At 40.1% G+C, this 26,578-nt stretch overlaps 1 protein-coding gene across 1 annotated transcript in view; it reads left to right on the forward strand.

The window, feature by feature from the left end:
* Window positions 1-26,578, forward strand: part of LOC103586837 (rap guanine nucleotide exchange factor 4) — an 88,800-nt gene that overhangs the window by 43,590 nt on the left and 18,632 nt on the right. Inside the window, exons 12-19 of the mRNA XM_008568171.1 lie at window positions 13,066-13,216; window positions 14,916-15,004; window positions 15,945-15,975; window positions 16,202-16,280; window positions 17,433-17,579; window positions 19,381-19,478; window positions 24,819-24,944; window positions 25,397-25,575. Of these exons, the coding sequence (XP_008566393.1) occupies window positions 13,066-13,216; window positions 14,916-15,004; window positions 15,945-15,975; window positions 16,202-16,280; window positions 17,433-17,579; window positions 19,381-19,478; window positions 24,819-24,944; window positions 25,397-25,575 (900 nt within the window). The remainder of the gene's footprint in view (window positions 1-13,065; window positions 13,217-14,915; window positions 15,005-15,944; window positions 15,976-16,201; window positions 16,281-17,432; window positions 17,580-19,380; window positions 19,479-24,818; window positions 24,945-25,396; window positions 25,576-26,578) is intronic.

A 26,578-nucleotide genomic window follows, 5' to 3' on the forward strand; every position in this document is an offset into this window, starting at 1 on the left:
CCTTTAGCCTTTATGAGTAGTTAAATATATTGAAGGAGAATGGCTTTTTTTTTTCTTTTTCTTTTTCTGAGCAATTCAATCAATGTTGGCATGTTTTCCTTTTTCAGGATTATAATTGCCCTACCTGATTCTCATTTCCTTGTTCACCCATAATTCTCTCTGAAGTCAACAGAATGTGTGAGGATAGGAGATTTGAGTTGAATGTATTACTCAGAGGGAGCTGCAGGAGTGAGATTCGGATGTTTATTTGCCTGGAAACTATCTTTCCAAGTAATGACAGCTTAATGAGACTTACATATATTATATATACTTTCTGGCTCATATTCAGTTTTTGTCAAGTAAAATTAACACATTCAGGATCTCTCTGTGCTCTTTTAACTCCATACGTGGGAATAATTGTTAGACCTTTGAGATTTGTCAGAAAGAAAAATAAAAACCACCTTTGAGTTTAGACTTACATTTTTCAGCAGTTAGCATGTTGATAAGCCTAAGGCAAACAAAACCAAAAGAAGAATAAGAGAGTAGAGTGGTCGAAGGCATTTCATCTTTATAACTCAAAGCCCCAAACGCTAAGCTTGTATAAGTAATTTTTGCACATCCCAGTTTCTTCATGTATTAGCTTGTTCTCCTTCAAGAGATGATTGAGAACATTCAGCTCACTAAAGTCTGTTTTTAAAATAGCAGCTCCTGGAGAGAAGGTCCATGCCATGCCCAGGTAGGGAGGAATAGAGACAATGGTATTGGCTTGGAGGAGGAAAAGACCAGAAAGTGAGTGATAGACTCATGGGAGATCTGTGATCTCAAATCCCAGTTCTCTTCTCAGTCGACTGAGAGACCCAGGCAGGCAGGGTAGCGTCTGTACCTCACGGCACCCTCAGCCCGCCTCCTTCACACCCAGCCTTTTGAGAACTTCAGCTCTCTTCATTGTTCTATTTTGAATCAACTGTCTATGTGTCAGGCATCATAATGAGAACTTATTTTAAATTTTTAATGGTTCTGTAACTTTTAATTAAAGTTTAAGAACACTCCTCGATAATGTGTTGCATGATACATGTTTATCTGTGCTTCAGTTAGCTAAAACCAAAGTAGGCCTCATTTGTTGAAAACACATAAAGTGCTTTGTAGGACTTCTCTCTATTCTACAAATTCTCAATAATTTTCTGAATGCTATCTTTAAAAATGTGCATTTTCAGTTTTAATAGCTTTGCCAATGTCCCAAGGCTCTTAGGGGGACCTATTTTGCATATTGACCTGGAGAACTGCTCAGGGATGTCACGACAGGCCAGTGAAGGGTTCTACTTTCAGGTCAGCCCTGTGGGGAGAATCAAGAAGGGGGCTTTGGGCCTGTGGACTAGCCTAGCACTGTCCAATGGAACTTTTTGCAGTGATGAAAATGTTCTATATCTATGCTAGCCTGGTAGCCATTAGCCTTGAAATTGGCTATTGTGAGGAACTGAATTTTTTATTTTATTTCATTTTCATTAGTTTAAATTTAAGTAGCCACATGTGGCTAGTAACTACCACATTAGACAGCACAAGTCTCGTCCTTAAATATTGGAGATAACAGGCTTAATCAAGAATTGCTGTTCTGTAACGCCTAGGGAGGGCAATTGTTATCCCAGAAGAACGGGAAGTCATCCTGCTGCACGCAAGCAAAAGGAAAGGGCTCTATCCCTGAAGGTTATATATGTGTAAACTTCTGTCCTATGCTAAGGACATGGATTTTAGCCTCCCTTTCCCCTCAGGGAGATGTTACATAGACTCGTATACAGGCTATCTCTTTCGGTCGTAAGCACCATAAACCAACTGTAACTTACTTAAGAAATGAAAGAATTCATCAGAAGGATATGGGGTGATTCAGAGAATTGAAGAAATCCTGGAAGAGCCCAGCCCAGGCCTCAGAAAGGGGCCCAGGGGCAGGAACTAAAGACTCTGCTGTTCGGGTAAATCTACTCCAAATATCCTGGGCCCTTACCTCATTCCCACGTCCTTAGGAAGGAGGGTCTAGTTGGCCTAGTTTGGGTCACTGCTGACATCATGGTCAAGTGAAGGCAGAGTACTTTACTGGGCAGTATCACAGAAGCTGCCTGCAAAGAAAAACAGGAAGTGGAGAAATAGACGATAAGGAGGCAAAAACAGCAAACATATATAAACTGCACTAACAGCACACCCGCGAGCAACAGGGATGTCTAATGAAAAATGGAACAAGCGGGTCACCCCCCATGTTTTTTAGCGTGGGATATAGGGATGGTAAAATACCTGACCAAGTCCTATTAGTCAGTTGCTTTGGCTGAGTGTTTTTAAAGTACTTATACAACTATGACTTTTCACAGCAGCCCTATGAAGGAGTCAGTACTTTCACTGCTTTTTCCAAATCAATAAACGAGGATAATGAAAAATTATAATTTGCTTAGAGAAAGGTAATTACTAGTACAGAAAATACTTGAGTCCTGAGCTGCTGACATCTATTTCTGTCCTTAATCCACATTGTATGTCTCTCCCAATTTTGCTTTTAGCACAGAGAAAGGTGGTAGAACTCTAACATTTATCAGGCCTTTTATGTGCTATTGAGAGAGACTCTCTATTCATTAGATACACTTTGGACATGCTCTGACCTGATGAATACAGGTGCTTTATAATGAATTTTAAAATCATGTTTGTTCAATTTCCATACTTTTCATCTCCAGCTTGTTTAATTGTTTTAAAATCTGCATTTAAAATTCAGTTCAATTTTCCTTTAGTCTTAAAAAGAAAATTAAAACCACCCATCTCCTCTCAGGTATAACTATTGGTAAGATTTGAGTGTGTATCCTTCTAGTCTTTTTTCTATGTGTATAGGTATATACTTTTAAATATAAGAATGGGATCATACTGTAAATAATTGTGAATGTTATTTCACTAAACAGTATTTTGTGAATATCTTTCTATGTCATTAAATATTTTCTATGCCATTTTTCTAAATATAGTTTTGTCATTCTTAAAAATAAAACATTCTCATTATTAAAAAGTTTGAATTACCATAAAAAGAGAAGAGAGCAAAACTCAATGGCTCACCACCATTCATAATTTTATGAAAAAATTCCAGAATATATTTTTTTATTTTATATAAAATGCATTATATTACATATGCTTTTTCATAAAATGTTCCTTTTCACTTAATGGTATGTTTTGAATATCTTTTCAAACTAATATATATAAATAAAACTACATCGGGGCCGGCCCGGTGGCGCACTGCTACAGTGCGCCGCTTGGGAGCGCAGCGACGCTCCCGCCGAGGGTTCGGATCCCACATACAGACCGGCGGCTCACTGGCTGAGCGAGGTGCGGGCGCAACACCGAGGGTTGCGATCCCGTTGCCGGTCCCGATCCGGTACGGGCGCGACACTGAGGGTTGCGATCTGTTGCCAGTCACAAAAAAAGAGACAAAAAGGAAAAAAAAAAAAACTACATCATTTTTTTTCTTCTAGATAATTCCACAAGCATTTATTGAAAACAATGTTTGATAAAGTACTAGGCAACAGGGGGGCAAAGATGTATGAGAAACACACATTATCAGCTTTAATGACTATATAATATTATATGGTAGATATGTCATAATTTATTTTCTTAGCCTCTTCCTATTGGATATTTAAATTATTAGTACTTTTTTTTTATTATAACAAACACAATGGAATGAATCGGCATCCTTCTAGCTAAATCTTTGCTGGTGTATATGATAATTTACTCACTTAAAGTTCCTAAAAGTAGACGAAGAATATATATTTTATTGCTTTTGATGTTTATTATCAAATATCTTTCCTGTTATCTTAATTTTGTGCTTTATGATTAAATTCTGCAATATTCTTGTTTATACAAATACAGGTTGGCCTTCAATTCTGCAAATGTTCACTTCGAGTTTTAATAACTGTCTCCTTGATTGAGTGTATTTTCACATTATTTACTTTATCTTTCCAACACCCATTTCCCAAATGCGAGACAAAAGGACTGGTATATTATTTACTTCATTTGATATAAAGGAGAAATCAAGGCACGGGGACCCCAAATAACTGCCTAAGTTTCTGCATATACTAGCAGATGTTTGGAGGAAGTCCACGTAGCTTTGATGTCGTTGTGGGTTGCAATGGACATTGTGATTGACTCCCCAACATCTGTGCTATCTTATTCAGTCAGTCTAGCCACTCAGTGTAATTGGCTGCCTTTGCCAATGATTGGTTCTCAAATTGCAGGCCCAAGCTAGACTGGGCCAGTGAAATTCAAAGAGAGGGTTCCTGGGCTTCTGGATAAAAAACTTTTCAACATTTAAGAGAAAGAGCAGGAAGCCTGTAACCCCAGCTCCCAACAACAGCTATCCTACAACCATGAGGAGAATGAGGAATCCTAGGGTAAAGCTGAAATGAGTGGCAGTCAGAAAAAAATGGTGTCTGTGATGGCATTATTAGCATTTGGACCACTTCTGAAGCTTACCCTGCCAGTAGATTTTCTCTTATGTCAGTGAATACAGGTCTTAGTTATTTGGGACATATTCTTACTGCATCTGAAATAATATTAAGTAATAAATGGCTTATATTTAAAGTTATAGAAATTTAAATACAGCAATAATTTTGGCCAAATATTTTCTATTAGCATACTAATTTTCTTTAGCTTAGTATTCAACACAATTTTTTTTTGACACGGAAATAATTTATTTAGTTTCTTGAATTAAAAACTTAGCTAAGTTTTAGCTAAAACTGCCTTTTATGTTTTTTGTCCCTGTATAGAAACAAACACAACAGTTTCCCTTACTGAAAAGGCAGGGTCTCCATCATTTATATTTTTGTGAAGTTGACCTGGAGATGTTCTCTTGGGTTCTGTAAGAGGAACATTTATCGAAATGTGCTTTTCTTGTTGATGAAAGATTTATAAAACAGCACCAGGTTCATATTCTTTAGATGAAGCCAAGTTTTTAAGAATATTCTTTAGATGTCTAAGAAAAACTTTCAGCTTAAATTTTGTTGAAACCAAATTTTACCATTGCAGTCTCCATTTCATTCTGAAAGTGTTTGATCCATATGTCACCATCAGAGCAATGTACTTCTGCAGATATGTGATTTGAGAGTATATTTCCAGTAAAGAAGTCTTGGTTTGGTGACAATATGAACATGTGCTCCTTGGGAGAAAATAATTGTCTTATCAGATATGCTCATCCTCATATGAATACTATGAAGTGTGTACTCTTTTAATCCTGTTTTTTACAATCAGGAAAGTGAGACTGAGCAGCTAAGCAACTTGCCCCAAGTTACACAGCTAGTAAATGTAAGAACAAGATTTGAACCCAGGCAGTGTGTTGGATTAGTCCATGTCCTAACTGCTCTGCTATGAGTGCAAGCATCTGGTAGAGACTTAAAAGAGTAGCTAAGAATTAGAGACTTCAAAAAACACAGAGAATTCTGAATCAGTGGGAAAAATATTCTGAGCAAAAAAACAAGGGAGATATCTAAAGAAATTGATAGCATGAAAGGCGCTCATGTGAACTCAAAGCTAACAGGTGCACATAAATCCAGGAGTAGCCTGTGTTGGTAGGATAATATCACAGAATTATCTTAGAAATGCCGAGTCTGATGGAAAATTCTAAAAATTTTTAAACATTGTAAATCTCTTAAATTATTTCCAGAGGAGGATCAGTAATACGTAATGCTGATAGGTAAAATTTACTGAACACTTAATATGTTTCAGATACAGCTCTGTATGTTTTTCGTATATTACCTGTATATCATTTTGACCTTAGCAATCCTATGAAGTTTACTGAAGAGGAAACCAAGGCTCTAAATGGTCAATTAATTTACCAAGGGTCACACAGTTTATAAGTGGGGGAGTCAGGATATGAACCTAGGTAGTCTAATTCCAGAACCCGCATTCTCAGGAACATACTGCGTCAAGGAAGGAAGAGACGCGGTGGTCAGGAGTCAGGGTGTTGGGCTGCCCCACAAAGGCCAACAGGTGGGCAAGGGGCCCCAGGTGAGAGCAGGAAGAGCAAAAGCTCTGAAGTCAGAAGACCTGTGTTTAAGATCTTCATCTTACAAGTTGTATCACCTCTCTGTACCCCTTCTGTGTAATAGGAGTAATTGTACTTGCCCCACCCGCCTTACCAGGTTGTTAAGATCAGATGCGGTTATGTGTGTGAAAGTACATTATAAACCTTAAAGCCCCGCATAAATTTTGCTATTATTGCACCATCATGGGAGGACTATGGCATAAAGTGAAGAATATACAAACGCTTCATCTTGTCAGTGGGCAGATGACCCCCAAAGTTTGTTTTCATCTGCAAGCAGAGATCTTGTATGCAAAGCAGGGTTTTAAAAAACAACAACATTGAGGAGCATCAGTTTGAATGTTGTTAAGTGTTTTATAAATAGCTGCATAATTAGCATGTACTTACTGCAAAAAGTATACATAATATTTTATTCCCTGTTGCAGGCTGTAATGAATCTGCTGCCTCTACATCCTAGGAGGTTTTCACTTACTTTCCCCATGATAATTTTAATACATGGAACCATTATTAGCTGAATTAAGAATAAGTAAATGAGCAGTAAAAAAAATACAGAAAAATTACAGGTGCCTGTGGTGAGTAAGATAATAACTAGGTAAAAATATATGAAATAATTACAGTGTTTGAACGGCAGAGTCGGCATGAGGAAAATGACTCAATGGAATATTAAGGCTGCTGTTGGCAGGGTAGAAAGACTGTAGCCTACACTGTGGCCTTCACCTCTTCTGATTCTCAGCCCTAATAGCTCACTGAAAACAGATCCAATCTGTCCTCAGCCACAGGCGCACACTGCTGAAGGAGATGTTCAATTCAGTGAAGATTAGGCACTCTGGAAGTCTATCATCCTGTAGATTAAATACCAATAACTGAAAGATTCTGTTTAAAAGATGTACCAGATTGTTTTGAAATTTGTGTAGACATGGTGTACCCAGTGACATTGAGTTCTTTTTTTTTTTTTTTTTAAAGATGACCTGTAAGGGGATCTTAACCCTTGGCTTGGTGTTGTCAACAGCCAGGGAGTGAACCAGCCATCCCTATATAGGATCCATGGCCTTGGTGTTATCAGCACCGCACTCTCCCGAGTGAGCCACGGGCCAGCCCTGATGTTGAGTTCTTTATGAACTTACTTAGAATATATTTCTGATCTGCATATGACATCTTGACAAATTGGGATTTCAGGTAATTTAGATAAAAGATCTTATAGAGCTGTGATATTTTTGAAGTTTTGTTTGTTTGTTTTAGAAAACCACATTATATGTAGCATTCCAAACAGCATGATTGAATTTTTTAAGGTAATCAGTCAGTCAACAAACATTTGGGGTTTTTTTATGTTTTTACATGTCCAGTCCTTAGGGAGAAAATGTAGGAATTCACAGTGAGTTTAAGACATGGTTCCCACTGTTAAAGATTCTGATTTAATGCTCCTGGATGGTGAGAAGTCTTTATTATAAGAGAAACCTCAAGTTGGAATTTGAACAGCCAGTGGATTTAACAGTGCTTGGTTAGTAGAAGTGAGGCACTGCTTTTCTAACTGACAGGTGGAAGACAAGAGAGAGCTGGTTGAAACTGGAATGGAGAGGATCTAGTTCAGACTTTCGCAGTTCTGTGCTCCCTGACTATCATGTTGTCAAGGCTGCAGCAGTTAACTCTTGATTTTCTGCATGTGCTTTGTTTTGAGGATTTGGGGGGATCAATTTCTACATCTCAGATAGATTTCCTTGTTTCCCAACAAATTTCTAAATCACATGACTCTGCTAAAGAGAGAGCTGGTTGAAACTGGAATGGAGAGGATCTAGTTCAGACTTCCGCAGTTCTGTGCTCCCTGACTATCATGTTGTCAAGGCTGCAGCGGTTAACTCTTGATTTTCTGCATGTGCTTTGTTTTGAGGATTTGGGGGGATCAACTTCTACATCTCAGATAGATTTCCTTGTTTCCCAACAAATTTCTAAATCACATGACTCTGCTACATAATATATGCTACATATGTTTGAATAAGTAAATTAATGTCAATGTCAGATAAAACACAATAGCATAGACAGATAAAAAGAGTACTGGGGTGGGGGGGTGGAAATAAGAGAACTGAGTTCTAGTCCCAAGAATTCCATTGATAAATTTGCAAAAATCACTTAACTTCATTCTGCCTCAGTTTTCTTACCTCTAAGATGATTGGAGTGGAAGGAAATGCAATCAAGGGGCTCTTGAAACAGACAGAGTCTATGATTCTGTGTCTCATCAGAAATCAACTCAGTGTGTCAGTGATGAGTTTGGCCACTTGAACTATTATGGCCTTTTTTTCCCCCATTGTGTTTAAAATACCAATTCAGTGAATAATTCTAGATTCTCTAACAGACTTTTAACTAGAACTTTATGAGATACCAGAACCGTGTTGTCTTCCTGTGCTTCTTTTCCCTATGAGTTCAGGCAACCATACTGCTACTTGCCTGAACCCAGCTGTCATGAAATCAGGAGCCGTGCCTAATTCAGTAAAAGTGTTTCCTGATTGACTGGAAAAAAAAAAAAAAACCCTAGGTTATTGTGTATTATATTTTCTACATAAACATTAGCCAAGTATATTTTTCAGATAGTTTTCTTCATTATATATAATATATCATACATTAAAATATATGTTATGTGTGTGGTACTCATTGGTAATCCTTTCTAAATTGTCATTTGTCCTGAAGAGGAGTTAGATTTTATTCCACATAGGACTTTCTCCATCAGATGGTTTATTCATTACTCCAGTTTTAGCCAGAGAATGTTTCTCCAACCTTGATGTGTTTGAATTCATGAACATGCTATACTATATTTGAAATGTTAGTCTTTTTAGGTTGCACTTTTGACGTTGTATTGAGACAAGGGAACTGGTGGGATATGCTTTATTCTTTGGCTGCTACCTAAAGAGAATGGTTTTTTCTTTCCACCTTTTTTGTAGGGGTTAAGTAAAGTCTAAAATTGCATAAATCTTCTAAAAGTCTGGGGAGATTGTTATGGAAATAAATAGAAGCCCCAGCACCTCCCCTGTAACCATTTCAGGTATAATCAATTACATGTAAAGTCTTCTCTGTGTCTCTTAAGAATCTGATTCAACAGACAGTCATGTTGAACATGTTCTGTGGAATAGAACAGTGTGTTGCCTATGGAGGGGCCGAATCCTTGAGTACATGCCAGGATTCAGCTATAAAAATAGTATTTTTAGTAAATAAACATCTGTGAGGGGAAAAGCAAGACTTTGTGAAATAAATCAGTGGTTCCTTTTATTTTTCCAGAGACAAAAATACTTAACTTTCATGAGAAAATGAAGACAGCATCTCCTAGTCCCTCTGGATTTGGTCAGTTCCACCTCCCAGGAAGCTGTGGGGTTTTTCTTCAATGAGTGGGGCTCAGCCCTGGCCTAGGTTCTCAGCACACTGAATCAGCTCTAGAAAACTTGGAACTTCAGCAATAGCAAACAACAAGAAAAAGGTTTCTCTTTGCCGTTAGGATTTTTGCTTCCCAGATGCAATTATTCTTAATGATTTCATGACCGTGAGCCCTAATATCTAGTTATATAGCCAGTGTTTGTGATAGTGGGGGTGGCCACAGTAGAAAGAGGCCTGTCTGGACCTATGAGCCCTGCCATTTGCTCAGTGAACAACCTTGCACAGACCTCTTCTCTCTGAACCTCTGTTTCTTCCACCTGTAAATATTTCCTCCTCAGGCTTGTAAAGCACAGTATACGATTGCATGAGCATATTGAGCGTATTTTATAAACTGTAAAGCTTTACACACATTTGAAGTATTATCATATTAATCCTTCCAACCATATATTCTATCTTCTATTGTGAGCAAAAGGCAGATTTCCCCAGCAGGCGAGAGGACAAGACAATTTTTGTCCTGACTCATAGAGACAATGTAGATTTAATTATCCTCTCCTATGGCCCTGTAGATTAGCCACAGGTGTGCTGCTGATATCGCCATATCCTTACACACACGTTTGTGTTGCTTCCTTGAGTTCAAGTCGAGAGAAGCTGGAAAGTTAGAATTATATCCATTTGATACCAACTTGGTGTTTCAATCTCTTTCTCTCTCTCTCTCACACATACACACACACACAAACTCTTCCTTTTCAACATATTGTCCAATGTAATATTTCAGGAGGATAGGGACTTTGCCCATTACATCTACGGCACCTAGCATGGTGCCTTATGCAAAGTAGTCTCTTAATAATTTTTGAATCCGTTTGAATGGTGTCTGCCTAAGTACTTGCAAAGCACTTTGATGTATTTTCTTTGAAAAGTGTGTTAATTATTTGAAAATACGTTTACCTCTTAAAAACCACATTGGCACATTAAATGTCCTGTCTTGGGGTTGTTTTCTTAAATTTAGGCTAAGAGCTCACCACCGTATATACCAGCGGTATAAAAGCTTCCATTTCTCCATATGATATTACCATCTTTGAGTGATTCAAAATGTACTTACACTGCATGTGTAGTAAAATATTTTTAAAATTCTAGTTTGTACAATAACTTAAGGCACAGTATGACTTTAAAAAATTGATATGACATGGAATCAAAAACTAAATTTGCACATTTTTTATAGTACAGGATCATTAGAAAGATTGTCTTTCATAGACACTATCACTTAGATCTAGAAAAGGGAACAGAGGGAAGACTGAGGTGTCAGGATGAGGAACATGAACAGTGACCCACAGTGGTATTGTGATATTTGGAGCCGCTGGCTTAGGGAGTGAGCTCAACCTGGCAAGAGCTTTAAAACATATTTCATTCATGGGCCAGCCCCGTGGCTCACTTGGGAGAGTGCAGTGCTGATAGTGCTGAGGCTGCGAGTTCGGATCCTATATAGGGATGGCTGGTGCCCCCGTGCTGAGGGTTGCGATCCCTTTACCGGTGAGGAAAAAAAAAGAAAAAAAAACATATTCCATTCAGACTTCAGAATTTTCACTGCCACGTATTTATCAAGGTTGGCTTCCCCAATGCACACCCTTACCCCCCATGTTAGCCATTCTTGCTTTTTCCTGTTGACTCCCATACCATGGATATGAAAAAGACAGTACCTGCCAAGGCCTGATATAATCCAAGTTTCTACACAAACACACATTACCGTAAAATTAAACAAATGAGAGAGCATCATGGAAAGGCAGCAGTATATTTTCATCATATTAGTTAGTGGTACCCAATTCTCTTTAGGTCCACCTTGCTTTAGCGTTATTAAATGTGATAGCTGAAAGGGAATTTGGAAATTATTTCATTTCCACCTCCTCACTTCGCAGGTGAGTAAATGGAGGTGTACAACAGCTAAATGACTTACCCAAATTATATAGCTGGATGGTGGCAGCAAAAGGACTTGAACCCAGTTTCTCCCACTTTGGGGTGAACCAGTACATATTTTTCAGTCAGTCAAGAAGTAGCCATTTGGTACCCACCACATGTCTGATTATGCTATGTGCCTTAAAAAAAAAAATAGTCATAAAATGTAGATGTTTTATGTGGCATTGCAGTTCTTTAGAAAGAAAAAATGAATTATAAATGCATGCAAGAAAGACCAAAGGGTTAATCAGAAAAGAAATAATTTTGACATAAAATGATCTCTTTTTTTTTTTCCACTGTAAGCTCAAAGAGAATTGTAGCAATACAGGTTGAGCAATTTTCTTTTTTATGAATCTCGTGCTCAATTTATGAAAGCCATTTTGCAACCCATTTACATGCAGTAAACCTTTGCTTTAAGGTTCTGTCATTTACCTTGATCATGATTATTTATAGTCCTTTTAGAAAAGGCCCTTTACTGGTTGAGCTCACAAGCACAGCACTGCCACCAGGCAGTTTTCTACGGTGCCTTTTAAGTCATGGTAGTAAGCTGAGACATGGCCAGTCTTGTAGCTGGCTGTGAGGCACAGGGGTGTTGTGTAATGGAAAGAAAACTCTTTGGAATTAGGAGTCTTGGATTCAAAACCAACTCTGCGCTCTTGCTATGTAAACCCGGCCGTAAATGCTCCTTTAGTGTTAGTTTGTTTTCTTGTAGAAACAGAATGACACTTTCATCAGAGACTGTCAAGTAGAGCTTAACTGAGGTACTTTGTGTGCAAGTTACAGTGTCAGTTATAAAATGTATTGTTTTATGAACTGAGTGTCTATAATATGAATTACTATAAATCACTGAAAAAGGAATGGTATGTCTAAGGTAAAATATTTGTTGATCACCTACTGTTTCTCCTACTGTCATCTATACAAGAATGTGAACCGAGAGCAGGGACCTTTATTCTTGGCAAATAGTAGGCACTGAATTAAGTATTTGCTGTATTAATTGAATAAATAGAGTTTCTAGATGAAAGTCACTGCTAGGCATGACGTAGAATACAAGACAAATAATACAACATCCCAAGCATCAAGGGTGTATAATTAAGATGGCTAGCCACAAATGCACCAAGTGAGGCGAGTTGTGGTTCCACATGGGAGGAAAAGGCATAGTGTAAATAGTGTGTCTGAAACCCTCACCAGAGGATTGATACAGCAGGAACCTTTCCTTCCTGATGCTGGGTGGGCTTATCTACCTCCAGCCACACTGCCCACCCATGTGCTCTTTGTATTCACCAAGGTCCCGGCAGGACTAGATGCCTACTCTGAAGGGTTTAACTTGAAATGCATATAACAAAAGGGATTATAGAAATGTGAGCAGAATTATCAGAACCAAGAAGGGGTGGCAGGGCACCCAGAGACAAGCAACAGCAGGAAAGCGCCTAGAGGCAGAGGTCAGGCGGGAAATGACAGCTGGGGCTAGGCACCGCAAGACTCCTTGTCAACACACAAGTCCAAGTGGAGCTGATGAAAGTCCTTGGGCAACTGTCAGATCAAAGTCAGCAGGAATAACAAGGGTTCCTGTGCATTTGGTATAGACACTTTATGCGGGGTTTTGCTTGAGCGCCCACTGGAGAAATTTTGTCAGTCTAGAAGGCTGCTTTCTGAAGCTGTCATTCTGTGCCTTTGTAAGTAGTACAGTGAAATGATTGTGAAATGGCTAAATGTCTTCCTTGACTCCTCGGCACTTACCACGCACAGCCTTCTCAAGGTACAGAACAGGAGAAACTGGATTATGCCCTCAACAATAAGAGGCGAGTCGTCCGCCTGGTTCTACAGTGGGCCGCTGTGTATGGAGACCTCCTGCAAGAGGACGATGTGGCTATGGCTTTCCTGGAGGTATGCGGGGTCATTTCTTCCAAGAAAACACCTTTTTTCTACAATACAGGGACCTACCCATAGGCATCACAGCTTCCTCGGAGAGACTGTAATTGCAAATTCTAGACGTTAACATGTTCATTCATCGAAGGGTACTATTTAAAAAAGTAAAGAAAAACATCATCCATAATCCTGCCACTCTAATTCAATAACTAATAGCATTTTAGTCTGGTCTCTTTTTCTTTATATGTTTTACATGGTTGTAATCACATAGTACCTATCACTTGGCAGGCTGCTTTTTCCACTTTATATAAGGATTTTTCTATGTCAGCACAGTCTTTGTAATAAAAATTTCTAATGATCATTGAGTAGCTATGCCACAGATATATTTATTTGTTCCCATGTTGTTGAATATTTACACCATTTCCAGTTTCTACCTTCCTAGAATAATAGTGCAGTGAATATTTTTGTACAAATAGATCTGTCCTTGGCTAAGTTCCTAGAAGTGGGATTACTAGATCAAATAAGAGGTATTTTTTGAGTAGAGCGAAGCAGGTAATTTTATTGAGGAATTACTAGAACAGGAAGGGTAGACCGTGGAGGTAGTTCATAAACACTGCTTTAAGCTTAACTTCTTCCCTTTTCCTTCTAATGGCTCTAGCCCCATATTACAGCATTGATCCTGGCATTTAACCCTTAATCACTCTTCCAAAACTTAGATGAGGACTTTTCTTATGAGCAGGCAAGAGGCAATATCACTTCTATTTCAAACTTTATCAGTCTGTTCTAAAATGTGTGTTCTAAAATGAATTATCCAGAAGAAACGTACAGCCTCTCTCCTTTTAAATTGTATCGTTTCACAAGTGGAGGTGTGAGGCAGAGAGGAAAGATGGACCATGAAAGTCCCTCAAGGCTGTGGAATGAAAATATAGGGAAAAATAGTAGCTTGGGATCATACATTGAGTTATGGTCTCTCCCCAATGAACACAGGACCATTTTGTAGAGGAGCCAAAGTGGTGTGAAGCTGGCTATGCCATAGTTCTCATCTTCTCCTGTGGAAGCCACTGCTCCTAGCAAAGCAGGGTGCTGCTGCATGGTCAGGACAGTTCCCAGGAAGTCAGCAAAGAGTCCTGAGTTGGTGTCACAAACTCAGCATAAATTCAGTACAGTGCTGAAGACCATGCCTGATTTTCCCATCAACAATTAACCACAACGTGTGGTAAATATTAAGTAAACAAATAATACTAAAATAATATTTTAAATGAGTATTAATGTTTCTCTGAATAAAAATATTGAAGAAAAAAGTGCTCTTGATGACTGTAAGCCTATAAGATGACTCATTCCAAGACCTTGCATTCCATCACCTTTTATATTAGTTTCATTTGTAATTTTTTTAATTTGAATTTTTTATTGTGGTAAAATATATCTAATGTAAAATTTGCCATTTTAGCCATTTGTAAGTATACAGTTTAGTGGCACTTGTGTTACTCACAATGTTATATTGTCATCACTGCTATCTATTTCCAAAACTTTTTCTCATGCAATTTTGAATTTAGACACATTTTAACATTTTCTTCTTTTTTTTTCCTCCAGTCCATGAAATCATGGTCTGGAGATGACAGCAAAGCAAATGACATAGGGACCCATCTTTATTGCTCTTTACAGAAGTGTGCATCCTTTGCAGTTCTTGTTAAAAGCCTGTGACTTTTGCCAATTACAGGAGTTTTATGTGTCTGTATCAGATGATGCCCGGATGATGGCTGCCCTCAAGGAGCAACTGCCAGACTTAGAGAAGATTGTCAAGCAAATGTAAGGAAGGGTTTGGCTCTGGGGGTGTGCGTTCATCAAGGAAGTGACTGCCTAACAATCAAAATATCTTCTAACAGGTCCTTTGCCCATGAGAAAGGTTAAACGTGGCCTTTCAGTAGCCACACAGAGTTCTGATTTGAGTGGGCCAAGCCCTGAGCATAGGTGGTGCAATAAAGCCCATGAACAGAAAGACAGACTGCTCAGCTGCGTTCGGTGTGGGAGGGCTGACAAGAGATGGCCTGGGAAGGAAAAGATCCTCCTTTGCAGAGTCCAACTTAATGAACTCTGGTCCCTGAGGTTCAAAGCAGTGAATCCAGCAAAAAAAAAAAAAAAAAAAGGGAGGGGCACTTAAAGAAAGTTTGGGGGCAATTAGACTGCTCAGCTGCGTTCGGTGTGGGAGGGCTGACAAGAGATGGCCTGGGAAGGAAAAGATCCTCCTTTGCAGAGTCCAACTTAATGAACTCTGGTCCCTGAGGTTCAAAGCAGTGAATCCAGCAAAAAAAAAAAAAAAAAAAAGGGCAGTGGCACTTAAAGAAAGTTTGAGGGCAATTACTAACATGGAAAATTCACTTTCTGCTGACAGAGCTGTGGATGGTGAATATTTGTGTCCTCTTGGTGAAAACAGAAGTTTTTCACATGATGTTAGTTGAGACATAGAGTAAATACTAGAGAGTGGCATGCTAGTAGATAGACTTTGAAAGCTGGAAATCCTGGCTTTTAACATCAGTTCTGCCAGGGATCTGCCTAAGATAAGAGCTAAAGTCGTTGCTGGCTCCCCATGCTTTGGTCCCTGAGTATAAAAATGAGGAGACTTATTTGCCTCCTGAAGGGATTCTGTGATTTCATTTCCTAACATAAGATTAAAGTTACATATGAGTAAAGCAATTCAAGATAATGTTAGCAGTGGTATTAAATAATGTGCTTTCTCTACTTCTCGTAGCTCAGAAGATGCAAAGACCCCACAAAAGAAGGTCAGTGGCATGGATTCGGGTTCTCTAATTGTCTGTGCCCTGTAGAATTACAATTCTCCAGATATGTTGTACTGTAGTAAATAAAAGTGGTTTCATTTTTGTAAACACAAAGTATGTTTTCCTTATTTTGTGCCTCTGATTGCTTCTCAGATGTGTTTCCTCTGAGTTGCTAATGTGCATTGGTCATTCTCTCTTATGGCTCATGCTGTGCTTATTATTTTTACAGCACAAAGTCCTTTTGCAACAGTTCAACACGAGTGATGAGAGAGCCCAGAGGCGCCAGCCTATCCGTGGCTCTGATGAGGGTGAGAATTCTCTTCCAGTTCATGGTTGCGTGGATTATTAGAGTCAGAATAAAATCTTCTCCCTGGGAATCATCACCTTGGACCCACAGAACAGCTTTCCTTAGCGGTGACCTTTTGCATTGCACATGGAAGGAACCCTTCTGCATTCCGCTTATCTGTGTTCTTGAACTCCTATGCCTGCAGCGGAGATGCTTGCCCACATTTCGCTGATTCTGCCTCTCCTGGACTGCCACCTTTCCTTGAGGGCAATGAAGGTGATCTCAGGGCCTAATTGTCAAGGTTGCCCATCTCTGGAAAGAGCTGGTGGAAAGGAAGCTGGCACTTGGTGGATGTCAAGGAGATGCCAGGGCCATGTGCAGAGCAGGGCTCCTGCCCAGGGAGAACCTCTGGCCCCAAACAGCCTCCTCAGCAGCTGTCAGGGAGGTTGTTTTAGATTTATCCAAAGAACCACAACCAAAAATAGTCATAATAATAATATAAAATTTTCACTGTAAGCCACAAACAAATCTTGTAATTTAGGAGTGCCTCTAAACCCAAGAATTACATTAGCTGGAATTGCTTCCAGGATTTCTGTATTCAAAGGTGAGCCTGTAGGTGCCATGTATGGGTCTGCTGAGCTAAATACTAGTGAAGCTATATGGTCCAGCCCCAAAGCACACAAAGGGAATGTATTTCCTGAAGCACATGAGCCGGAAAGTCAGTATATGCCCCAGGCAGAAGCTCTGCTGTTTATAGAGGTGTTAATGTTGGCTCCCCACTGCCACACAGGGGAACGGTAATCTAGTAATCAGCCACAATAGAGCACTTCCTGTACTATGAAAAAGAAAGGCTCAGAGAGAAGGGCAGACCCAGAATGTCAGCTCAAAGATAATTCCCGTTTTTTCCCATGACTTACTTGGGTTTTTCACAGATTTCTGCTGTGGTTGTTTTTTAACTGGGTTTGGCAGCCATATTGCTCCTGTTCTCAGACCAGTGCTAAGGTAAGCAGTTTCAGAAGGGAGCAGACATAGGCATAGACCATGCAAATAAATACAGTAGTAAGAAAGGAAAGGCGACACCAATTTGGGGGGATGTCTAAACATTTTGCATCACTTAGGGTTTTCTTAAGAACTCCCAAGACCAATTGACCACATCGTTACTGTCTTTGTGTAGTTTTGTTTAAGGTCTATTGCATGGACCACACCTACACAACCATTCGGGTGCCGGTGGCCGCCTCGGTGAAGGAAGTCCTCAGCGCAGTCACCGACAAACTGGGTTCCGGGGAAGGACTGATCATAGTCAAGATGAGTTCCGGAGGAGGTAACAGCCTTAACTAGTATTTGGGGCTTCTGCAAAATGGGACAACCTATCCAAACAGAAACATGCAAGGAGTTAGCGTGGCCTGTCCAGGCTGACCCAGAAGGGTGAATTTGTGCTGTGTGTGCCCCCACAAGTAACAGAAATAGTGCAGTTAGAGATGGGCTGGGTGAGTGTCTAACATCCCCTATCCTGTAGGTACCCACTCTACCTACTCTAAAACAGAAAGAGGTGAAGTAACTTACCTGAGGCAGCTGCACTTGTAGACTCTGGTGTGAACATCAGCCTGGAGTTCTTTCAGTGCAAACCCTAAACAAAAAAGCTTATGTCAGGAGGCCTGAGAAACATGAACCCAAAGAGGGAATTTAGCTTAAGCTAAAGGCCATCGTTTTCTGCAAGCCTGAAGTTGGAGGTGGTCAGAGGCTAGTTCTTTGCAGTTGAGGATGGTCCCCTCCTTGCCCAGTAGAGAGGGCAGGAGCCCTGCTCATCAAACAAAGTGAAGAATATTTCTCCCTCACCCCTGGATCACAGTTCCTTTCATTGTCCTTGATGACCGTATGCTTTCCTGAAATGTCATTTATTCATTTGTCATATATTTACTGGCCACTTAGTGTGGCTGTGACAGGAGAGGATGAGTTAGACACAGACCATGTTCCCAAGTTGCTCCCAGGCCAGGGAGGAGGTGGACAGTAAATAAATAATTACAATCTGTGCTGGCAAGAGTTTTGGGAATGGTCAGCCACGTTGCAGCGAGAGACTGGAGAAAGGAGTGGTCAGGTTAATTTCTTGGGTGATGATTTGATAGCATTGAGATGGGAGTGGAGGTCCTTCAGGAACCAATGAGTCATTTCTGCTGTGTTTTAAGACAAATGATTCCATTGATGTAGGATTTTAAAATACATGTTGGATTCCCAAGATCTCCTCTTCCATTTCTGTCCTGAATGAACAGAACCCAGGATGTCTGTCCTAACTGATCCCTCTGTCACATTCTTCCCATAGATCTCCCAGGTCCCTGACTTGCTTTGGGTCTTTACCCAAATGTCAGTGTCTCACTGAGGCCTCCCTCCTTTCTTCGCTTGATTCCCTTCCTGCAATTTTAACCTCTCGCCTTCCACGTACTTCCTAGCCTGCTTCCCTGCTGTGATTTTTCCTCAGCACTGCTCACTCTCTAATATATCGTGTTCATTGTCTGCATCCCCCACTCTGATGTAGGACTGGGACTTTTTTTCTGTATTTTTCCCTTCTGTCTCCCCAGTGCTTGGAGAGGCGTCTGGCATGTAGTAAATGCTAAACAAATAATGTATTGAATGAATTAATTTTTAAAATGTAGAAGACTTTAGTTACTGCTATTACTTTGCAAATTAGGGAATAAATGAAAAAACAATAATAGATTCTGCATCTAAAATCATGTGGGATCTCAGAAACCCCCTAAGTTTTCTAAAAGTGATCTTTCCTTCCCCAAAGAGCTGGGGTTATTAGCATGTAGAAACATAACTTGTTATATACGTATAAATAGCATGTGCAGTTTTTGTATACAATACAGTTGCATCACAGAACTGGGTGAATTGACCCTCAGGTATTTCCATTCCTGTTTTGTAGTCTTTCTGATGGCATCCTGAGTGTTGTGTGTCTGCATGGAAGCTATGTCTTTTTTATTCAGTGGGTCCCTTCAGTACTATATTTTATGCAGTCGCTCTGCGTGTTCCGGTAATTCACCAAGCTGGCAATTTGTTGGTGTGATTAGGGCAGTGCAGCAAATCTCAGATGTATTTAATAGGCAATCTCATGCTTTTTATGTTCACAGAAAAGGTGGTGCTCAAACCTAATGATGTTTCGGTATTTACGACGCTCACCATTAATGGACGCCTGTTTGCTTGCCCGCGAGAGCAATTCGATTCCTTGGTAGGTGTGGAGGGCCTCCTCGGAGCAGCATCTGCAATCAGAAAAACTTGTCTGGAGCTTAATTTTGCAGCCATATTGAACCTAGTTGCTAAAAAGTCTTGAATGCTACTTGGCTTTTTCTTTTTCTGTGGCCTATTAGGTAAGCCTCAGGTGCTCGTTTGAGATGCTCTGAGCTTTCGATTTCTTTTTGTGGAAATTAACCACATAGCACCACTACTGGTAGTAATTCAGCTTTCAGAACTCTTTGTTGTAATTCACCTCACTGAAATGGCCCCAGTTTAAATATTAATATTAAAAATCTGCATACTTAGACCAGCATGGAAATAACTCTTTTTTTCTAAAAACAACTTATTGCTGCTTAGCAGAAATGCATTACAGCAAAGCCACTATCCTGTCTAAAAGAAATGCTTTTCCCCAAAAGGGCTCTCTCTGCCTTGTGTAGGAAATGTCAGAGGCCAGACCCTTCCCTAAGTCTCCAAAACACTTTTTTGCAGCCACACAGAGCTTTCTATAAGTAAAGGACTAATTGGCGCACGCTAATAATTGAGTAGCCTGCTCTTTATTATGCAGGTAGCAGTATCCATTTCTATTTATCGTATAAAATTAGGCATGGAGGTGAGTAGCAATTACAGTATCTTAAGAAACCTATGGAGCCAGTTCAGAGGGTAGAGAAACTAGTTTTCTCAGTCTTTGGACACACAGGGCTTCTCTCGTAAGAAAAGTGCAACACGAGAGCCAGAGGTAAACTGCATCGAATTTTGGCAAGAGCGTTCAACTACGTAAGTGATGCGTGAATAGGTTTCAAGTTTAATCCAATCGGCCCTTATAGGTAAATCAAAATTCTCCTCCTTGGACTTTTTAGAGCTTGTTTAGCATCATCATAATCTAAGAACCAAGAACCATAATATCATCATAATCCTGATTTTCTGTTTTGAGGAGAGCCATTTTGTGCACGCTAGTGCAGTGAAGGAGATTTTTGCAATATCTTGAATTTATTTGAACTAACAGCGTTAGTTCTCTTACTAATCCCTCATCCGTCAGCCCACAATCACCATCCCCTTTCCTCAGCCACACCAGTGCTAAGAGGTCTGAATATGCTCACAGTCCTTTCCATATATTTTTTAATCATCGACATCCATTACTTTCTAACTAAATATTTCCCAGTTTAAAAGGATTGGAAAAAATTGTCATGGATGAGTCGTGCTGCCCTCTCCTGGAAAAGAAAGCTGTAAAAAGCCAGTGTAGCTGTAGCCCTATTGAAAGTACTGCATGACGCTTTTACCTCTCGGGCGCTTGGCCTCTTTTGCCAGCTGGTTCTTGGCTGCAGCGTGAACCGATGTGGCTTATAGATTGAGAGAGTGGACCACCTCCAGCCCCCTGTCAGGCAGATATTAACTTTCTGAGCCTCCGTTTATTTGCACACAATCCTGCAGCCTTCCAGGTTCTCAGTCCTTCTTATCTTCCATTTCAAGGCCTGAATAGTTGAAAGGAACTTATTTGCAACAAGTACCCCAGACAGGAGCTTGTTTTAGCTTCTTCCCTGTCAGCACCCTGCCATTCACTGTTCTTTGAGGACAGTCCTTCCGGGAAGAGTCGTGCAGAGGATGTCTTCAGTACAGAATGTTGGCCAAACCCTTTGATCTATCAACACATACTTATGAAGTATCTGCTTTGTGCTTGGTTCCGTGCTAGCATCCATGTGACTCTAGACCATGTGCCCGGAGCCTCTGTCCTTATGACAATTACGGTCAAGTTAGGGAGATGACACTAACACAAGCAGCCCGGAATAGAACAAGTTTTAGTGTTAAATCATGCTGTCTATAATTAATAGAGTGCCAGCAATTTATCCTAGTGGTTAAGAGCTCAGATTCTAGAGCTTTACTCTCTTTGATATTTTAAGTATAAATGTTAGTACAGAGCAAATTACGATAAAATCCCATTGTACTGTAATTTGGTTCTACTTTTATCCATTCACTGGTTCCTCAGACTTTTATTTAATGTCTACTACATCATTCTAGGCATTGTGAATGGTTCTGGCTCTGGAATGGTCTCCAAAACCATCACGGTCCTTGTATCTTAAGGGGCTCACAGTGTGAGAATCCAGTGTGACAAGTGACATTGCAGAGCTAGGTACAGAGGGCGTGGGAGCACAGGAAAGAGGGATGCTGGGGTGCAGCATCCACTAGCTGTCTCTTCATCACTGACAGCAGCACATCCTTTTTTGTCTTAATTTCCTCATCCAGAACAGAATTGAGGTTACAAGAGGTAGGAGCGGGAGAGGGGGAGGGGAAGGGGAAGGAAGGAACTGGTAAAGGGCTGTGAAAAGTGATTACATTGTATCAAGTTGAATATACTAATTACCCTGATTTGAGCATCACATGTTGCACACAGGTATTGATATTCAATGCTGTACCCCACAGATATGTACAATGAACTATATTTCAATTTAAAAAAAAGTCCTCCTCTAGAAAATGGGACAATCCTATTCTCCCAATCTCCAACATGCAGCCTTAACAAATTATCTCTTAAGATATTTTGATGGGGAGATCCATCGGAATTCTGTGTTTGTGCACAGGCAGTTTTCATATCTGTCTGCATTGCAGACCCTACATAAGCTCTGCTGTGCCTCATCTCTAGGAAGTATCCACAGGGATATCTATGAGAAAATGACCCCAGGAGCTCTTTCTCTGAGGTCCAGGGTCAGCATGTAACTTCCCCTCTTCAGAGAGAGAAGCACCCTTTGCTGCTTAGATTGCCTGTTTGTTGGGTGCATGGAGGATGAGGAGGGGTCAGCCTGCCCTTTGCCAAGGAGGAGGGAGGTGTGGCGAGCCCTGTCCACTCACGTATAAGTGGAGATTCAACAGAGCTTTCTGTTCTTCTCTCGAAAGGGGCGCAGGAGTGATAGACCAGCATCCATGGCTAGAGGAACTTTGCATATACTTTAGTATTGGAATCTTCCCTGTAGTTTTTGGGTTAATTTATCACTTTTATGAAGGGCCATAAGGCCTCAAGGAAGAGAGGTAGGGAACGAGGTAAACTGAGTCTTTCCAATCTTGAGGATAAAGGGAGCCCAAGGAATACAGCAAGAGGGGCAGCTCCACAGAGGAGCAGAGGGGCTGTGTTCCCAGTAGCAGCTGCAAGAGGGGGGCGGGGCATGGAGAGCCAGTTTGACCTTGAGGGCTGGTCCTGAGCCCTAGAATTTGAAAGCTTCCCCCCCTTTTCTACCCAAGACCTACCCCGGTTGAAACCATTCTCCTCCTTTGCTTCCATAAGCTACTCGCCCATCAGCTTCAGGTTGGTTCCCTAAGTTTTAAAACTTTGGAATCATTATTTTGCTTCCCTGTTCTCTGTTTCCTGCATAAAGTAAACTGGGAAATATTTATTTAGAAAGCAATGGATGTAGATGATTAAAAAATATATGGAAAGGACTGTGAGCAGATTCAGACCTCTTAGCACTGGTGGCTGAGGAAAGGGGACGGTGCTTGTGGGCTGATGGATGAGGAATTAGTAAGAGAACTAACGCTCTTCAAATAAATTCAAGATATTGCAAAAATCTCCTTCACTGCACTAGCAGTCAGCTCTCACATCTGGGTGTTGTACTGATCACACTTTCCTGGACATTTGCATTGCTACAGCTCTTCTAGAAAGTGAAATAATTTAGGGGAGTGCCAGGCACTATATTTACATGCTTCACTTAAATTATTCCTTGTCCTCTGAACAAGCCTAGGGATAGGTATTATGACCCCAACCCCTACCAGAGCTAGAAACAAACATTCAAGAGATAGGGAATCAATCCAAGTCTCCTTACTTAAAGTGGGGTTTATACTCAGTCTGTTGCTCTCTAAAGCTGGCACCTACCTGGTCTATTATCTGGTCTATTACAAAACCCAAACTCCTACTCCAGTACTCAAGGACTTTCTAAACCCTGTTGAAGCTGTCCATCCGGTCCCCTTGTGCTCTCTGTCCCTGACAAGCAAGACTCATGACAGCTTCCCACCTTCATGCCTTCCTTGCCATCATTCAACCTAAACGACCGTCCTGGATGCTCAGGGAAAACCCAACCAAGTCTGCCTGCTTCATCTTTTAAAACCCAACTTCTTTTTCTACAGGGATCTCTTTAGTCCACACATTCATTTCTCATACCCAGTAAGTTTCAAAAATCCCATTCATGTTGCCCCATCTGTCTGTCTCTGTATCTGGGAGTCACGTGTGTGGACACTTCTGTCTCTGTGTATGCAAATGAAGACCATGAGCTGACTGTTGATGTGTAGTGCTGTACTTGCTGGTCAGGGTTGACTCTTAGGCTGTAAACTTGGTTGGTCCTTTCTTAGACTGTAAACTTTCAAATGCAGGAACCACCTACACCTTGAACATATAATGTCTTTAGTGCCCAGAATGCAGTGGGCATTTATAGAATGCAGTAGTTATGGTGATGATGATGGAACTTGTATAATATTAGTACTTCTGACATGAATATTGAATATCAAAATGTGGTCAGCATCATATTGGGGAAATATCCTTTTCACTTTTTGACTTTCGTAACTTTGTAATGTATATATTGCCAATTTTATTTATAGATGTTAGTGTATTATACATACGTTTTCTACATATGCATATCATTCATCTTACTAAGTAAAAACACTTTAGATCATTTGTCATAAAATAAAAATGAGATAAGTAAGGCAGGTGGAAACTTTGAATGAAGGGTCTTCCAGTAAGTTGCAAAGTTCGGTCTTCTAATGTCCAAATACTGTGACCATGTGAACATCATTCTCAGCTCAACATCTCCCAGAGAGTAGAGGAATCACACATCATACATAATCTCCATTCACAGAGTGCTCTCTCACCTAGTCACCCAGGTAGTGTGTTGTAGGAGATGGGATGCAGCAACTTCACCATCGTCAACAGCAGTAGTAGGTAGCACTGTGGACAAACACACAAAACTGCCATGCCTGTACCTACTTTGGAACAGCATCAGCAGGAAATAGGAGAAAAAAGTCTCCAAGAACTTCTTCCATCTTTACCAGGGAAATGGAAGAGTTTCCAGGGATCTCTCACACCCGAGCAGAAGAGAACCTCCACAAGTCCCTCCTCACTAAATCTGACATGCTATAGTCCACATTTTCCAGTCAGTAGAATTGATTATAATGATGATAACTGTAAAGGTGACGCTGAAGAAAGTGAGCATTAAGAGCAAAGACAACTTTCTCCTCTGAGTAAAGTTTCAAGATATTGCTGAACGCATCTCCAGAATCCTTTCCCCTCAGGAGCTCCTGAAAGCATTCAGCAGTAAGTCTCATCTGTTGCGATTCTGATATATTTTTGCATTATTATTCATAGACTCCCTTACCAGAACAGGAAGGCCCAACTGTTGGAACAGTGGGAACTTTTGAACTGATGAGCTCCAAAGATTTAGCATACCAGATGACAATTTATGACTGGGAACTCTTCAACTGTGTGCATGAGGTAAGGTGCCCAATCGGGTGCAATTAGTAGGTACCGTAGCAATTCAGGATGGAGCTGGCTGGCACTGCTCAAGTGTAAGTCTTAATATGTGCTGCAGTATGGAAATCACATGATAAGTTTTTTGCATATTGAGTTTATAATAAAGTCTGTTATAAATCCTTTGAGTATTAAAGAAAAATCTTTAAGATTTTTATCATGTCAGGATAAAAAGGCATACGTGCCTTGTCTTCCTGAGTTTATTGAGCCAATAGCATCTAGCTTATATATTTATATATGTATTTAACAAGCCTCATGGAAGCCCTTCAAATCTGTAGGACCAGTTGCATCCCAGTCAGTGACTGAATTCACATGTGCCAACCCATAAAACACTGTCTTGACAAGTAGAAAAACTTAGCTGGTGTTTTGATTTAAAAACCAACAAATAAGTGAAATTGGTTTCCTTTCTTTTCTAGCTGGAGTTAATCTATCACACATTTGGAAGGCATAATTTTAAAAAGACCACAGCAAACTTGGATTTGTTCCTGAGAAGATTTAATGAAATTCAGTTTTGGGTTGTCACTGAGATTTGCCTTTGTTCCCAGCTCAGCAAGCGTGTTCAGCTTTTAAAAAAATTTATTAAGATAGCAGCCCAGTAAGTATCTTTAGCTTGGAAAGAGAAAAAACTTTTTGAGGTGTGTTTTCATTTTGTTTCTTTAGACTACATCTTAAAAAGAAAGGCAGGATATGAGAACTGCTTTTGCACAAGGACCAACCACAGGGGCCCAAGAATAACTGAACTCTTGTAAAAGATGGATTTCTTCTAGCTTTTGTAGTATTTGACATCAATATATAAATTAACACCTTAGAAAACTGATGCTAGAGTCAAAATTTGACCTCTTTGTGCTCAAAACTACTCAGACTTTGGCCTCCTTCAATTTAAAGAATGCTTTAGCAAACAAAGTTTCAGTAGAAAGTTCTGTTCAGAAGGCTCTTCAAGTCGAATTCCATCATGACACATTCTCGACAGTAGAGGGCAGTGGAACATGCATATATGACAGCCCATCTGCCTCAGCCAGAGTAAAATCAGTAAAATGCGTAAAGGCAGCCTGGTACATGAAAATCATCTCCATAAACATCAGAAAAAGCAAGCATCTTATAAATATTCTATTTAGCAGCACTTCGTGGGAAACAATTTATTTACTGCAGGGGCCAGTTAGATTTCTCCCTGACATGAATTTAATCTTCTCCTGCTATTTAGATATGCCTGACAACCTCCTGTTTACTTCCATGTTTTTGGTATCACCACAGTGCTAAAAATAAAATGCTAAATGTGGCCTGTGGCTGTGAGACTCCTTTCCTTTCTAAATGCAGGGAGCTCTAGCAAGGAAGGTTAGGAGTACAAGTGACCCCAGCTAGGCAATTTTCTTGAGCCAAACACTTTAGATCCCATACAGAGTCTGATTTCCAGGGCTGAACAAAGAGGTAATGGCTGCTTGAAATTTTATAGATATCAGCTTGCCAAATCCCTTGAATTATTTTGCCAAAAATTTGAGGGTTCATCAGAATACCAAATCCCTTGGATTCAAATGCTGATATCTCTTAATTTAGAAAAGCTGGCTATTTGAAGAAATATTTGGTAAAATATTGCTTATGTA

This window comes from Galeopterus variegatus, unplaced genomic scaffold, assembly GCF_000696425.1.
Source record: "Galeopterus variegatus unplaced genomic scaffold, G_variegatus-3.0.2 Scaffold383, whole genome shotgun sequence".
Classification (NCBI taxonomy): domain Eukaryota; kingdom Metazoa; phylum Chordata; class Mammalia; order Dermoptera; family Cynocephalidae; genus Galeopterus; species Galeopterus variegatus.